Here is a 16,277-nt window from a genome sequence, read left to right as displayed (position 1 = left end):
TTATACAACCGTGCAACATACAAGTTGCTTCTCAGCACGGACGCTGCTGCTGCTTCGGTGCGGGTGATCAGCAAGTAATGGTGCAGGGAACGGCGCCCTCACGGCTACCTGCCTGATCACTCGGGGGGTCTTCTGAATTCCACTTGCAGCTCAAACTATTAAAAAAAAATCTTTTAACCTTCAGCCCACTAGCTAAGAGTAGCCATTGATTCTGGCAAATCCTAAAGCAGCTGCAGAGGCTTGGAAAACAGCCCCCAGACTATAATGGGCTTGCCTGTGCATGAGATACTCACTTAAAGCCTGGATATGACTGCAAGGACAGACAGACAGACAGACAGACAGACACACGGAAGGAAAAGGCGGCCTGTGAGGAGATGGAACCGAGGCTCCCTGTCGCGCATCCAGAGGTGTCAGCAGAACATTCTGATTTTAGAAAGCTCACCTACGGGAAATGATGCTGAGTAATGGAGCGTTACATCTCGCACCCACACAGCCCCCACTTTCACGCCAGCATTATTTGCATTCGCGTCCACATCACCAACGGAGTTCAATTCTCCAAAAGCAAATCTCTCTTTTATTTTTTTAAAGATAACACCTTTATTATTAGTATCCTTTATTATTATTATTGTTAGATATTTACTTATTTATTATTATAATCTTTATGCAGAGATGGACAGTCTCCCCCCCCCCTCGATCACAAGAGCAAACAGTTTTGCTGTTGTTTTTTTAAAATGTTAATGGAGTCCGGATTGAAAATAGGCGGTGGTGTTCCCCCCCCCTTTCGCTTTGTGTACGTGTTTGTATGTGTGTAACTGTACTCTAAAACGTCGCAACAGGCAAGATCTCCTCATCCTACACAAAGGAAAGGGTTGAGTTCAGAATCTTAGCCGCTACTAGAAGCTCCTGCCTTGGTCAGTTTCTCGCTGCTGTCTCCGTGAGGGTTCCGTGGGTGGTCTGGCGGGCGAGCGGGCGGGCTGGGGAGAAGTCGGATGCAGGGGCGGGTGGCTCTTCTCTCAGCTATGTGGAGTCCTGGTTGACGACTTTGCCTCCATTCATGGTGGGCGTCCCCGAGCTTTTCCTGGAGCGCACTTGCTTCTCTCCGATTTCATGCAGCGAAGGCTCTCTGTACATGCACACTGCAAGGAGAGAAGGGCAGCCGGAGTTAAACCGGAGGGTCGCAGAAATGCCGCAGAGATGGAGTGGGCCAGAGCTAAAATAACGGGGCCCCTCCCCGGGCATGCAGAACAAAGAACTTCACAGATAGATTCAGGTGGGGTAGCCCTGTTGGTCTGAAGCAACAGAACAAAGTTTGATTACAGGGCGATACTCCCTCTAAGCTGTGGAGTCTTGTGAGCAAAAACTCTACTTTGTGAGCTACTGGCATTAAACTTGTGAGCGAGCGATTTGGCTACTGCATCAATTAGTTTGCTCTGGAGCCCTTCTTCCTGAGCTAAGACAAAAATGTGTGAGCAAGAGGCTAAAAAACTGTGAGCTAGCTCACACTAACTCAGCTTAGAGGGAACACTGGTCCAGGGGCACCTTTCAGACCAACAAAGTTTTATTCTGGGTAGAGGCTTTCGTATGCATGCATTTTGAAATGGACGAGTTCAGCTCTAAAATGGCATTCGCGCCCACAGGCCCAACCTACAAACAAAACAGTGTTTAGTTTGGCCCCCAGTGAGATAAAATGGAAATGTGGGTCCTCTGGCTCACTAGGCCACTTGTGAGTAGCAGGCAAGTGGAAGCCCCAATCTGGTGCCCAGACGACTAACGGAAGCCCCAATCTGGTGCCCAGACGACTAACGGCAAGTCTTATTTTTCTTTATTTACTTCGTTTCAGTCAATCCTAAAAGAAATCAACCCTGACTGTTCCCTGGAAGGCCAGATAATGAAACTGAAGCTCAAATACTTTAGCCACCAAATGAGAAGGGAGATCTCACTAGAGAAGACCCTGATGCTGGGAAAGACTGAAGGTCAAAGAAGACGGGGATGAGATGGCTAGACAGTGTCATAGATGCAACGAATATGAAACTGAGCAAACTTCAGAGGACAGTGGAAGACAGGAAGGCCTGGCGTGATCTGGTCCATGGGGTCGCGAAGAGTCGGAATCGACTGTGCGACTGAACAACAACAACTTCCTTTCTAGTTCCAATGGGGACTAGGGGTGTGCACCCCCCCAAAAAAAATTGGAATTTTCTGGATTTGAATCTATTGAACCCGAAAATTTTTGGTATTTGCAGATATTCCCGAATCCCAGTATCAGTATGATACTGGGGTTCGGGGATTATCGGACTAGCTGAATTTATTCGGCTCAATTATTCGGCTCAATTCAGACTGTCCCCATTGGGTATAATAATCTCCCCCTTGAAGGGGGGGGCGGTTCCCATCACTGAAGGGAAGACAAATTGCCTTCCCTTCAATGAAGGGAGAGTGTCCCCTCTGCAGCACAACTCCAGAGCAGGGGGAAGGCAAAGTGTTTAAATTTAAAACACTTTCCTTTGCTTTTGGGTCTTGTGCTGCCTTCGCAGTGCGACTCCCCAAAAAGGGAACGTTTAAAACTTTAAATACCTTTCCTTGGCCGGGGAGTCACTCCGAGAAGCGGCACCAACCCCAGAAGCAAGGGAAAGTGTTTTAAGTTTAAACACTTTCCCTTCCTCACCCAGCAAAGGGATTCCCCGAATGGATGCTGAATATACCGCATCCATTTGGGGAATCCCTGTTCGGCTAGCCGAATCAGATTAGAGAATCTGATTCAGCTTTCGGCAGGCCCAAAAAATAGACGTTATTCGTTTTGTTTGTCGGTTTGTCTGAACCGAATGCACATCCCCAATGGTGACCCGAAGCAGCTCACCTCCTTCTCCCTGTCTCCCTTTTATTCTTGCAACAGCCCTGTGAGGTAGGCCAGGCCAAGGATGTGTGAGTGGCCCAAGGTCACCCAGCAAGTTTTCATGGCAGACTAGGGATTCAGATCTGGGCCTCCCAGATACTAATCTGACACTGTAACCACTGCACCACACTGTCTCTAGCAGTACCTTATGCCACCCACGTCAAGGTTCTTGGTTGTTAGGATCCTTCTACTCAGCTCCCCACTGTCAGAACCCACAGCTTACAACGAAGTACACGCATTCAGGAACGGTTACACCTTTATTGCAAAGCTATAGATGCAGTAGCACAGGCACTGTTAAGAATGGCAGCAACCCATTGAGCATAATAGGATATAGGGCATTCGTATGCACCCCCCCCCCATGGCATGGGCCAATTAGCTACCCTCCCGCGCGCGGGACCAGCTAGGAAACCGTTAGGTGGCAAAAGCTGGGAAGCAGTAGTCTCTCACGGTACATAGGAGACTTCCAGACAACACAACCTCCTCCTGCACATCTGTAGAGATAAGCATTGCGGCACAGGCAGAACAGCAGAGACAGGAATGCAATAGCAATTACCAAGACACAGAATGAACTCCCCAACCCCCATGGCAGCACAGCTGACACCGAAGAGCGTTCGGAGAGCAGGAAGAGAGGCTGGCTGGAGAAGGACTTGGCCCCTTCCACCTGGAAAGGCACCGTGCCCAGTCCGTTTGCCAAGTTCTGCCACACACATTCCGCCATGCCTGTAAATCACCGGCTCAGCATCTACCCTGTGCAAGATGCCAGGGGGCTTGGCGGTGGATGGGCTCCTGCTCTTTGCTTCACCAGGCCTTTCCTTCTGATTCCTTTCTTAGACCCTCCCTCTGGCACAAGAGCATCTCTTCCTGTACAGAAGGGAAGCCGGGAGTGCGGAAGGGGAGGGGCCATGGCTCAGGGGCAGAGCATCTGCCCAGCAGGTGGAAGGTTTCAGGTTCAATCCCTGGCAGCATCTCCAGCTGAAAGGTTCAGGCGGGAGGTGATGTGAGAGACCTTTTTCTGCCTGAGAGACCCTGGAGAGTGGCTGCCAGCCTGAGTAGACTACACTGACCTTGATGGGCCAAGGGTCTGATTCAGTAAAAAGTCAGCTTTATGGGGAGGGGCTGTAGCTCAATGGGAGAGCACCAGCTGGGCATGCAGAAGGTCCCAGGTTCAGTCCCCGGCATCTCCAGTCGAAAGGACCAGGCAGGAGGTGATGTGAAAGACCTCCGCCTGAGACCCTGGAGAGCTGTGAAGAGGGGCTGTGGCTCAGTGGAAGAGCACCTGCCTGGCATGCAGAAAGTCCCAGGTTCAGTCCCCGGCATCTCCAGTCGAAAGGACCAGGCAGGAGGTGATGTGAAAGACCTCCGCCTGAGACCCTGGAGAACAGCTGCCAGCCTAAGAGGCAGTACTGACCTTGGTGGACCCAGGGTCTGATTCAGTAAAAAGTCAGCTTTATGGGGAGGGGCTGTAGCTCAATGGGAGAGCACCAGCTGGGCATGCAGAAGGTGCCAGGTTCAGTCCCCGGCATCTCCAGTCGAAAGGACCAGGCAGGAGGTGATGTGAAAGACCTCCGCCTGAGACCCTGGAGAACAGCTGCCAGCCTAAGAGGCAGTACTGACCTTGGTGGACCCAGGGTCTGATTCAGTAAAAAGTCAGCTTTATGGGGAGGGGCTGTAGCTCAATGGGAGAGCACCAGCTGGGCATGCAGAAGGTGCCAGGTTCAGTCCCCGGCATCTCCAGTCGAAAGGACCAGGCAGGAGGTGATGTGAAAGACCTCCGCCTGAGACCCTGGAGAACAGCTGCCAGCCTAAGAGGCAGTACTGACCTTGGTGGACCCAGGGTCTGATTCAGTCGAAGATATCCGGCTGGCCTCCACCAGCCTTGGCCCCAGCCTGGTGGAACTCTCTGCCAAACGACAACCGTGCCCTGTCTGATCTACTGAAGCTCCGCAGGGCATGCAAGACAGAGATGTTCCGCCAGGCCTTTGGTTGAGGCCGGCGACGGTCCCCTTGCATCTGCCCGGCACACTCCCCTCCCCTCCCCACGCCATGGAAATCTGAACGCTAGAAATGCCCTCTCGTTTCTAAAGTGTTTTAAATATTTATGCTGAACGCTTTTATCTCGAATTCTGTTGTTTTAACTGGTTTTAAAAACTGTATTGGGTTTTATGCTGGTGTAAACCCCCCTGAGCCCCGCAAAAGCGGGGCAGGGCGGTTAAGAAATCGAAATAAATAAATAAACAAACAAAAGGCAACTTCATGTGTTCAAGATCCACTGGTGGACGAATTCGGGCGGACCATCTATATGTTCCCTGGCAAAGAATACCAAGTCCAGCGGTCTGTTGTTGCCAGCGAGAGCTCCGGATCACCGAACACAGATGACTTCTGTCTTCTGAGTGTGTTCTCACAGGCTTTGCACCCCTTTATGAAAGCCACAGCTGGCCATGGGAACTCCAGTTGTTGCCTTTCTAAAAAAGAAATGGACTGAAGACAGCCCCTCCCTCAGTCCTGTTGCTTCTTCCCTGTCCTGCTGTGCAGCCCACCCACCCACCCCTCCGCGGCACCGGGGGAGGGAAGGTGCCTGGATCCCTGCCTGTCTGAGGATCCAGACGGATCAGTGGTCTGACTCGACAGATGGCACGCTGTCTTGCTCAGTCAATCCTCATCGACGCTTTTGACAAAGCCAGACGAGTTGACCGGTCTGGAAACAGGGCCTGGGGAGGGGAAATGGGCAGAGTCCACACAGCCCTGGGCGTACCATCCTACCCTACAGGGCTGTTTTGAGCCCAAACACCAGAAAGGCTTTTGCAGATGCCTAATGCCGGGTAAGTGATAAGCAGCTGGACTCTGGCAAGACAGCCCCTCCCCCAAAAGGCAAAGGCAGCCGGACGCACACACATACACACCCTGTGCCCCCCCCAAAGGAAAACAAGAAGTGGCAAAATAATAGAAGATTGAAGGAACACAGATTATCAAAGAGAAAGAAGAAGAATAGGTTTCTATACCCTGCTTTTCTCTACTTTTTAAGGAGTCTCAAAGTAGCTCACAATCGCCCTCCCTTCCCCTCCACACAACAGTCACCTTTGTGAGCAGTGTTCCCTCTAAGCTGAGTGAGTGTGAGCCAGCTCACAGTTTTCTAGCCTCCGACTCACACATTTTCGTCTTAGCTCGGGAAGGGATGGCTCCAGAGCAAACTGATTTATGCAGGAGCCAAACCGCTCGCTCACAACTTCAATGCCAGTAGCTCGCAAAACAGAATTTTTGCTCACAAGGCTCCACAGCTTAGAGGGAGCATTGCTTGTGAGGTAGGTGGGGGCTGAGAGAGTTCAGCGAGAACTGTGGCTGGCCCAAGGTCACCCAGCAGGCTTCAGGTGGAGATGAAGGGGGGGGGCAGCTCTTAACCGGGAAAGTCTTGCAAGGCCAGCAGGCAGAGAGAGGACTTGTGACCTCCTCCAAGGCAACCTGTTTCCTCGTGACTGTGGATCTGGGGGTGAATTCCCCAGCACAGGGGTGTGTCGGCTGAGATGGCGGCTGTGCACCCTGGCGCTTGGCAGTCAAGGAGCACAGGATGAGACGCCCTTCAGGAGGCCAGCAAGGTCAGGCTTCTGCGGGGCAGTTCGCAGGCGGCCCAGAGGTTGCCCGGTTGCCCCCTACCGTCTGTCTGCCAGGCCGTTGCAGAGACCATGTGGCTGGCTCGTGGACAGAGAAGGCCGCTCGCTGCCTATTGACCGCAGCGTGTGACAGAGATGCAGGAGGACAGTGCGGTCGGAGCAGACGCAGGCTGAGTCCTTTGCAGAATGAGGCCATTTCCCTCGTTTCTAGAAACCCAGCTCTGCGTGCCGGGTTTGCAAAGGGCTCTCTGGCAGACCCAGGGCTCAAGAGCTTGTGGGACAACTCCCTCGGGGGGGGGGCTTTCAGCATGCTCCGGGAAGCCCTAGCAGAGTGCTTGGGGTGGGGTGGCAGACAGCCCTGCGCAAGCTTCTCCTCTAGCCTCTGTGCTCCCGATGGCCGTGTGACTCAGCCCTCTGCACACTTCGCTTCCACTCTGCCAACCTGCCTTTCCGTACTGCACGCCAGAACCTTCAACGTGGTCCTGGCAGATGGCGGCGAAGCCTCCGCTCTCCCTTTGTGGTTCATCGGGGCTTTGCACGGAATGGCCTGAACTGTTTAATTGGATTACTTTATGCAGAAGCCGCCTCTGGATCAAATGGAGAGACATTAAAATAGATATTTTTAAAAAAATGTGGTTTACAATTGCCTTCAGAGTCGAAGTGCAGAGTGTCTTGCCGAAGTTTTTAGCTGTGCAGTTAGAAGGGATTCTGCCTCCCGTTTTTGTCTCTCTTGGCTCCTCTTAACTAAGATACCTTTATATTTCATGCGGCTCGAGCGCTTCAACAGCAAAAATCCTTTTAGAATAAGGACACAAAATGTTCCTGGTCCAGAAGGACACAGATTTCACTGCCAGCCCCAAGGGATGCCCCCTGGTACCTCACCCCCCTTGTTTGAAAGGTGCATTCTCGTTTGGGAAATCATTGATATGAGAACTCCCCTTGCTCTAAGAAGGAATAACAGTGCAGTTATCAAGTTATCAAGTTAGCTGCGGTGGCTCAAGTGGTTAAGACACTGAACTGCAGGCTATGGAAGGTCGGTAGTTCAGCAGTTCAATACCCGAGTTGCCGCATGATGGAGTGAGCTCCCATCTCTAGTTCTAGCTCCTGCCAACCTAGCAGATCGAAAGCAAGAAATTGCAAGTAGATAAATAGATACCACTTCAGTGGGAAGGTAACAGCGTTCCGTGCGCCTTGGTGTTTAGTCATGCTGGCCACATGACCACGGAAACGTCTTCGGACAGCGCTGACTCTTCGGCTTTGAAACGGAGATGAGCACCGCAACCCTAGAGTCGGATTCGATTGGCTTTTGAGCAAGGGAACCTTTACCTTTTATCAAAGGTCAGTACTAGAATGGAGATCTGGGGAAGTTGAAGAGTGAAGAAACCAACGTATTGCCTTCTTCCTGGCGATCCTCTTTCTGCAAACCTCTTCAAAAAGAAGAACAAGAGATTGGTATTTATACCCTGCCCTTCACTACCCGAAGGAGTCTCAGAGAGGCTTACAGTCTCCTTTGCCTTCCCCTCTCCACAACAGACACACCCTGTGAGCAATGTTCCCTCTAGGCTGTGGAGTCTTGTGAGCAAAAATTCTACTTCGTTAGCTCCTGGCATTAAAGTAATGAGCGAGCGATTTGGCTCCTGCATAAATTAGTTTGCTCTGGAGTCATCCTTCCTGAGCGAAGACCAAAATGTGTGAGCCAGAGGCTGAAAAATTGTGAGCTACCTCACTCTAACTCAGCTTGGAAGGAACACTGCCTGTGAGGTAGATGGGGCTGAGAGAGCTCTTTCAAGAATGGCTCCTGATAGAACAGCTCTGAAAGAACGTGTAACTGACCCAAAGTCACACCAGCAACTGCTTGTGGAGGGGCAGGGAATCAAATGGCTCCCCCCCCGCACAGTTTTTGTTGTTGTTGTTCAGTCGTACAGTCGAGTCCGACTCTTCGTGACCCCATGGACCAGATCCCGCCAGGCCTTCCGGTCTTCCGCCGTCCTCTGAAGTTGGCTCAACTTCATGTTCGTTGCATCGATGACACTGTCTAACCATCTCATCCTTTGCAGTCCCCGTCTTCTTTGACCTTCAATCTTTCCCAGCATCAGGGTCTTCTCCAGTGAGTGCTCCCTTCTCATTGGGTGGCCAAAGTATTTGAGCTTCAGTTTCATTATCTGGCCTTCCAGGGAACAGTCAGGGTTGATTTCTTTTAGGATTGACTGATTGGATCTTCCTGCAGTCCCAGGGACTAAGAGATCACAATTACTAGTCCCCGTTAAGAAGAACAATCGATGGTTTGCTAACAGCCGCAAGTGCCTTGTCCTCCTTTGGCTCAGAGTAAAGCAGGGATGTCACCTAAACCATATCCCAGCCTGTAAAGGTTTGGATGAGCCCCAAGGATCCGTCATGGCACCAGGATATCCTTTTTTGCCATTTTTCTTTTGAGCTAAAAGAAGCCCAGAAATCAATAAACCGACCAGATGGATACATCCATAAGTCCTTTTCCCATGGCCCAGCTGGCTGACCAAAGGGGCTGTTGGGAAGCCATGACTTTTTTGGGGAAAGGGAGGGGCATGCCCGGATCTCTTGCAGTGCTACAGACATTGCATAATCTTACAGACGGCCCCCCCCCCCAATATGTTGCAATCTTGCAAGGGAAGCCCACTCCCACCCACTGGGGAGCAGCTTTTGATCCAGCCTGTGTTGAGAGTTGCAGAGGAAAAATGGCTGGCGCCTGCCCCGCCTGTTTCAATACATATTATAAGGCACCCCCCCCCCACACACACACACAATATACACATACACATGAAGCTGCCTTCTGGTGAATCACACCTTTGGTCCGTCAAGGTCTGTCTTGTCTGTTCAGCCTAGAATTGATTCTCCAGGGTCTCAGGCAGAGTTCACTCACATCACCTCCTGCCTGGTCCTTTTCAACTAGAGATGCTGCTGGGGATTGAACCTGGGACCTTCTGCGTGCCAAGCAGAGGCTCTACCACTGAGCCACTGTGCCTCCCAATCTCACTCCTTGCACATGAACACATGAATCTGCCTTTCACTGAACCAGACTCAGTGGTATCTGCTGAGACAGTCAGCGGCTCTCCAGGGTTTCAGGCAGGGGTCTTTCACATCACCTTTTATCTGGTCCTTTTTAATTGGAGATGCCGGGGATTGAACCTGGGACCTTCTGCATGCCGGGCAGATGCTCTGCCACTGTGCCACACACCATCCCCTGCATGATACAGTGAATGGCTGCTTTTCCTCATACACCAGGCTAGTGGTTGGGAAAAATTAGTGGTTGGAAAAAAATGAATAGTGGTTGGGAAAGAAATCCCATGTTGTTATGTATTGGGACTGAAACACTGCAGGACGCTGCTGCCAGAGACAGGGTGAGCTTGGAGCCGAAGAACAATAGACCAAAAGGATTCTGGCAGGAACCAATCCAGGTGTAATGTTAAATAGCCTCTCGTTGGGAATGGGGTGTGTTTGGGGTGTGGCCACTGCATGAAATATAACCAAGCTGAGGCCCTGGTCTACAGACTGTTCTTGCTGAAATCACTGACTAAAGTAGAGCTGATCACTCGACTGGGAGTCTGCTCATGCATGGAACCCACTTTTTAACACATGCCTATAGACCTCCTGAGTAAATCAGCACCACCTGGAGTTGGAATCTCTTTTTTGAGGGGGGGGGTGGGAGATAGGAAAGTCCAAAAGAGGCCTGGAAAGGACCCTTCCCCCACCCTTTTACTGACAAGGTCAGTTAGAAGCCCCCTCCCACCCTGAACATTTTAATCTCTCACCATTGATGCCTGAAGCAGATCCCTGCAGAGGCCATTTCGAAAGGTTTGGGGAGGATTTCAGCCGTCCCTGAAGGGATTTTTTTAGTTTTTGGATTTTCCTACAAACCCAGGATGTCCACTGACTATGTAGGAAAAACTGTTGGGGAAGAGTGAGTCCCCTGTTGGTGGAACAGCTGCCTGCTCGGGAAAGCTTGGAAAGGTGCCACCACAAGAAAGGCCCTGCTGGGTCAGGCCAAAGGACTTCCAGACCACCTTCCAGACCACCTTTCCCAAGTTACAGTCTTCAAGTATCTGAAGGGCTGTCATGTAGAAGATGGAGCGGATCTATTCTCTCTTGCTTCGGATTGCAAGACTAGATCTCATGGGTGGAAATTCCGAGGGAGTCGTTACGGGCTAAATATCAGGAGAAACCTCCTGACTGTCAGAGTGGTTGAGCAGTGGAGCAGACTAGGTGGTGGATGCTCCTTTGCTGGACGTTTTCAAGCGGAGGCTGGTAGACCATCTTTTGGGTTGTTTGTAGGTATTTTTTTTAATTTTATTTACATGTGATTTCTATACCGCTCGTAACCCCTAATGGGTCTCAGAGCGGTTTACATAGGACTACATCTGTAGTCAAACCTACCTAGGGCCACAATTTTGTGCGGGGGGGGGGTTACCTAACAGCACCCAGGCGGCGGGATCCTCCTCTTCAGATGGCTCGGCGTGGTCTTGGTGCTCCGTGCAGCCGGCGACCATCGGCAGGCTTTATCTTGATGGACCTCCATTGACGCGCATCGCTGCAGGCTGCGGCTGCTGGCTATACGTCCTTATTGGCTCCAGCCGCGCCGCGTCGCCTCGTAGATGCGTCATCTCGACTCCGCCTCCTTCTGCCGTGGTTGTCGCCTCCTCAGTCCACCAGATGCCGCCATGTTCTTTTTACGCCGCTGCCTCCGTGCGCCTCTCGCAGCCGCTCCTTGCCATCGCCGCCGCTGCCATCAACACCTCCTGGCACGGAACCAGGAGGGGGGGTGCCCCCTGCCTCTAAGACAGGTACCCATTTCTCTACTTGATGTTAATTTTGAGCCGCTGGGTTGGCGGGAGCTGGGACTAGGGGCCGGAAGCTCACTCCGGCCACGGTGGGGATTCGAACAGCCATTATGGCTGTTCGCTATAGTTGTTAAAGCCACTGTATGTAGGGCTCTCTTTCGGCTCTGCTCCTGCAGAGTGCAGGGGGTTGGACTAGATGACCTGCAAGGTCACTTCCAACTCTAACATTCTATGATTCTATTACCCCTCACTTTCCGGAATCTCCTCTGAAAATTTAGCTGGGTGGACACCCCCAGCTCAGTTCAATCCAAACTCAAAAGCAGGGAGTGAAAATGTTCGCTTGAGCCCCACCCACCTTCCCAAACAAAGAAAGGGGTTTATTTTGATTCTCCCACGTTCTACAGAACGGAGGAGTGGAAAGCAAAATGCAGGATGGCACCTGCCAGGCAGACGTTTACAAGATGATGCATGGGATAGAGCAGGCGGAGAAAGAGGTACTTTTCTCCCTTTCTCACAACCCAAGAACTCCTTGTGGGCACTCCATGAAATGGCTGAGCGGTCGGGTTAGAACGGATAAAAGGAAGTCCTTCTTCACCCAAAGAGTGATTAACACATGGAATTCACTGCCCGGGGCGACGCCATTTGAGGGGAAAACAAAGAGTTTTCCCCTCAAATGGCATCATCCCGCCCCAGCGTGTGACGTCACTTCCGGTGACGCTCCGGAAGGGCGCAAGCGCGCGTTGCGCGTGCGCACACATCCCCGGCCGGCTCCCGGAGCTACAGGATGCTCCCCCGCCGGTAAGCTTTTTCGATTTGGCAACCCTATGTTCTTATGACGTGGCATGCCTCCCCTGCCCAGCTAGTGCAGAGACAGATCCCCCCCCCCACATCTACTGGCTGACTCTCAAAATATACAACTACTGGAACCATCCTGAAAAGAAACTCTTCAGAACTCTTACCCACACACATACACACAACCCACAAACCCCGCATGGCAGGAGGAGCCCATTTGGTGTAGTGGTTAAGTGCGCGGATTCTAATCTGGGAGAACTGGGTTTGATTCCCCATTTGCAGCTGCTGGTGTGGCCTCGGGTCAGTCACAAGTTCTCTCAGAGCTGTTCTCTCAGGAGCCATCCTCGAAAGAGCTCTCTCAGCCCCACTTACCCCACAGGGTGTCTGTTGTGGGGAGGGGGAGGGAAAGGAGACTGTAAGCCACTCTGAGACTCCTTTGGGTAGTGAAGGGCGGGGTATAAATCCAATCTCTTCTTCTTCTTCTTCTATCCTAGCCCATCTTTCCCAGCCTCACCTGGACTCTCACATGAAGCTCCCTTCTACAGTAGCAGACCACCAAATCAGGGTCATCTACTCAGACCGGCAGCAGCAGCTCTCCAGCGTCTCAGGTAGAGATCTTTCCCATCACCGTCTCCCTGGTCCATCCAAGTGGAGATGCCAGGGATTGAACCTGGGACCTGAGAACCAGTTTGGTGTAGTGCTTAAGTGCGCGGACTCTAATCTGGGAGAACCGGGTTTGATTCCCCACTCCTCCACTTGCACCTGGCTGGATGACCTTGGGCAAGCCGTAGCTCTGATAAGAGCTGTTCTTGAAAAAGAGCCGTTTCTGTCAAGAGCTCTCTCAGACCCACTGACTTCACAGGGTGTCTGTTGTGGGGAGGGGAAGGGAAAGGAGACTGTAAGCCACTCTGAGACTCCTTTGGGTAGTGAAGGGCGGGGGATAAATCCAATCTCCTCCTCCTCCCTCAAGTTGGATTTAGCGGGAGGCAGGCGAGGGGGTGGCCTCCTCGGGAGCCGTTTAAGGGATTTGCTGGTCTAAACAGGAACCCCAAAGGAAAATTCAGCCTCCTAGTGAGGGAGACCGTGGATCCCACTTGTCTAGCATTGAGGGAGCCTCTCCCAGATGCCAGGCAGGGGCCTTCTCCCTGCAGTGTTTGGAGTTCCTTTTTAACGGGAGAGGGCCAGGGGCGTACTCGGGACCTTTATGTATGCACCATGGTCAACATCTGAAGCAGCCTCACACCCAATCAGACTGGTGGCCCTGCACCGCTCCGTCAGATCTTGGGCAGACGCCAATCCCCGCCCAAGTCTAATGAAATGAGTGGAGATGCAATTAATTCACCCGGTAACAATGGTGCAACAAATACTCCTATCTCCCGCCCACACTTTTGAATGATTGATTCCCAGATTTAATCCTCTCCTTTCTCCCAGACAGGATCCTCCTTGCATCTGCCCCCTTCACATGCTCCCAGCTGGGCCCGCAGAGCAAATGAGCTTCAGGTGGCTCAAGAAAGTGAGCCCAGCCACATGCCCACAAATCTCAACGTCGCTCATCTTTGTTCAGGCCCTCCACAAATCCATACGGAGTCATGCCTCCTCCTCCCGCCCCACCACGCAGAGAAAGCCCTTTGGAACTCTCCCTTACCTTCTATGGGCTTGGGTACAAAATGTGAAGATGGTTTGGTCTTTTTCACCCGGTTCCCCTTCATGATCTGCCCTTCTTTATTGAGTCCCAAGAACCAAGCTCTCCCGGTTTCCTGCTGCCGGTACAGCGTGGAGGAATATATAACGTAGTAGTTCTCAAAGACGGACTCCTTAAATTTGCACTCTGGTGTGAAGATGTCCTGCAGGGAAGGAGGGGGAAAAGAGAACAGAGAGGGATTAATTGAAAGTCACTTCAAAGCCAAGAGATAGTTTGTGTTCCTCTGACTGCAATCTCTTTAACATGAAATGGAAGGAAGAACCAGCCTGGAGCCCTTCAGGGCCTTCTACGGAACAGCTGCCTGCTCGGGAAAGCTTGGAAAGGTGCCACCACAAGAAAGGCCCTGCTGGGTCAGGCCAAAGGACTTCCAGACCACCTTTCCCAAGCTATAGTCTTCAAGTATTTGAAGGGCTGTCATGTAGAAGATGGAGCGGATCTATTCTCTCTTGCTCCAGATTGCAAGACTAGATCTCATGGGTGGAAATTCCAAGGGAGTCGTTACCGGCTAAATGTCAGGAGAAACTTCCTGACTGTCAGAGTGGTTGAGCAGTGGAACAGACTGCCTCGGGAGGTGGTGGATGCTCCTTCGCTGGACGTTTTCAAGTGGAGGCTGGACAACCATCTTTTGGGGATGTCGTAGGTATATAGGGCTCTCTTTCAGCTATGCCCCTGCAGAGTGCAGGGGGTTGGACTAGATGACCTGCAAGGTCCCTTCCAACTCTTAATGTTCTATGATTCTATGAGCACTCAGCAGACGGGGGTGAGGGTCTCTGGGCGTCCTTATCCCTGCAAGGCTAAGGGATCTTTGTCCCTGGGGAGCAGACTGTCTGAAAGGGATGTGCAGAAAACTCCCCCCACCCCACCCACACACACACACAGTATTCAGGTCAAACTATGCTCTCACATTGGCAGAAGTGGTAATTTCACCAAGAAACTGAGTCACCGCTTATATTTTAATAAACTTGCAGTCCTTACAGGAGCATTTGAGAGAGAATGAAGGGCTGTGGGGGAGGGGGGAGGAAGGTGTCCTTTCCATTCCCTGTGACTGGAACACGCCTGGACCAAGGAAACTTCCAGCTCTGTGCCCTGCGCCTGTCTGTTGTCAACTAACCTAAAGACGTGAGCCAGGACTCCCAAAAACTCCTCCCCTGCCACATAATCTGTTAGTCTTGATGGTGCTGCTGGACTCTGGCTCTTTTCTACTGCTACAGACAGACTGACACAGTGACCCATCTTGATCCATGCCAGATATGTTGCTGGTTTTTCTGGCTGGCCCATTTTTGCATGCCAAAGGGGGGAGCTCCCTTGAGGTGCCTTAACAGACAGCTTCTTTACCGTCTGGTTTTCGGAAGGGGATTAGATCCAGGGGTCATTTCCTGCAGGAGCGCACAGGAGCAGAGCTCTGGCAGTAAAGACCCCAGGGGGCGGGCACATGCAACAAGCCCCGCCCCCTGCTCCCAGCAGCCCTCAGTCAGAGCAAGAAGCAGCCAGGTAAGTTGCAGAGCCAACAGGTCCACAACAGTCCAGTAGCACCTTTAAGACCAAGTTTTATTCAGGTACAAGCACTCCCTCCTCTGCAAGGACAGATCTGCAATTCAAAACAGTCCAGTGGAGCCTGAGCGGTGGGCATTGCCTTCTGACACACTTCTGGTGATGTCAGGGGGTGCGGCATATGCAAATAAGTTATGCTAATGAGTTATACTAATTTGCTCCTGCACCTCTTTTTCTACGTAATGACCCCTGCTTAGAACATCCCAGTTTTGGTGTCCACCAGAAAAAATTGCTAAGTGTTTCCCGAGAACCTCAAATATATGTTGGAGATGTAGGAAAAATATAGGGTCATATCTCCACATTTGGTGGAGATGTGAAAAAATCCAATTTTTTTTGGGGAAAAAATTAAAATATTCTTAGACCTTCTAAAAACTAATATCCTGTTAATTCCTGAAACATATTACTTAACATGATACCGGACACAATAAAAGAACACAACCATATAATTACCTATACTTTAACAGTGGCCAAAATATTGATAGCAAAGCGTTGGAAAACTACAAGTATGCCATCTATAAAAGAACTTAAGTATAAAATCCTGGAAGTTGCAGAAATGGACAAATTAAACATAGAGTTACAAAATAAATCGGAAGAACTTTCCTGGGACAGGTGGAGAATAATTTACGACTGGCTGAAGATAAAGAAGAGAGTTTGAATATGAATTTAGGCTAGTTAGAAGAGGACAATGTTATAGAAGATAGAAAAAATGTTATGTTATGAACTGTATAAGGGTGGGATGAATATGCGGAATGAAAAATGGTAAAAAATTGAAAAATAAATTAATAATAAAAAAAAGCACATCCCAGTTTTGGTCATTGCTTGGAGATCCCGGGCCAGAGACCGACCGGGCGACCCTCTTTTTGCCCTGCAGTTGGCTACATACTAAGGAAGGGGAAGCAACAGGATTGAAAGTTTGGGTGGGGGGGTGG

At 51.1% G+C, this 16,277-nt stretch overlaps 1 protein-coding gene across 1 annotated transcript in view; it reads right to left on the bottom strand.

The window, feature by feature from the left end:
• Positions 1 to 690: 690 nt before the first annotated feature.
• The window catches only part of FGF12 (fibroblast growth factor 12), a gene marked incomplete at its 5' end in the record, with an annotated part of 146,516 nt that continues 130,929 nt past the window's right edge, over positions 691 to 16,277 (bottom strand). The window contains 2 exons of the mRNA XM_015409280.1: positions 691 to 1,136; positions 13,741 to 13,939. Coding sequence (XP_015264766.1) covers positions 1,018 to 1,136; positions 13,741 to 13,939 — 318 coding nt within the window. The remainder of the gene's footprint in view (positions 1,137 to 13,740; positions 13,940 to 16,277) is intronic.

The sequence above is a fragment of the Gekko japonicus genome, unplaced genomic scaffold, assembly GCF_001447785.1.
Source record: "Gekko japonicus isolate JY-2015 unplaced genomic scaffold, Gekko_japonicus_V1.1 scaffold398, whole genome shotgun sequence".
In the NCBI taxonomy this organism is placed as follows: domain Eukaryota; kingdom Metazoa; phylum Chordata; class Lepidosauria; order Squamata; family Gekkonidae; genus Gekko; species Gekko japonicus.
The sequence above is the reverse complement of the archived record's forward strand: the minus strand, read 5'-3'. Positions and strand labels throughout refer to the sequence as shown.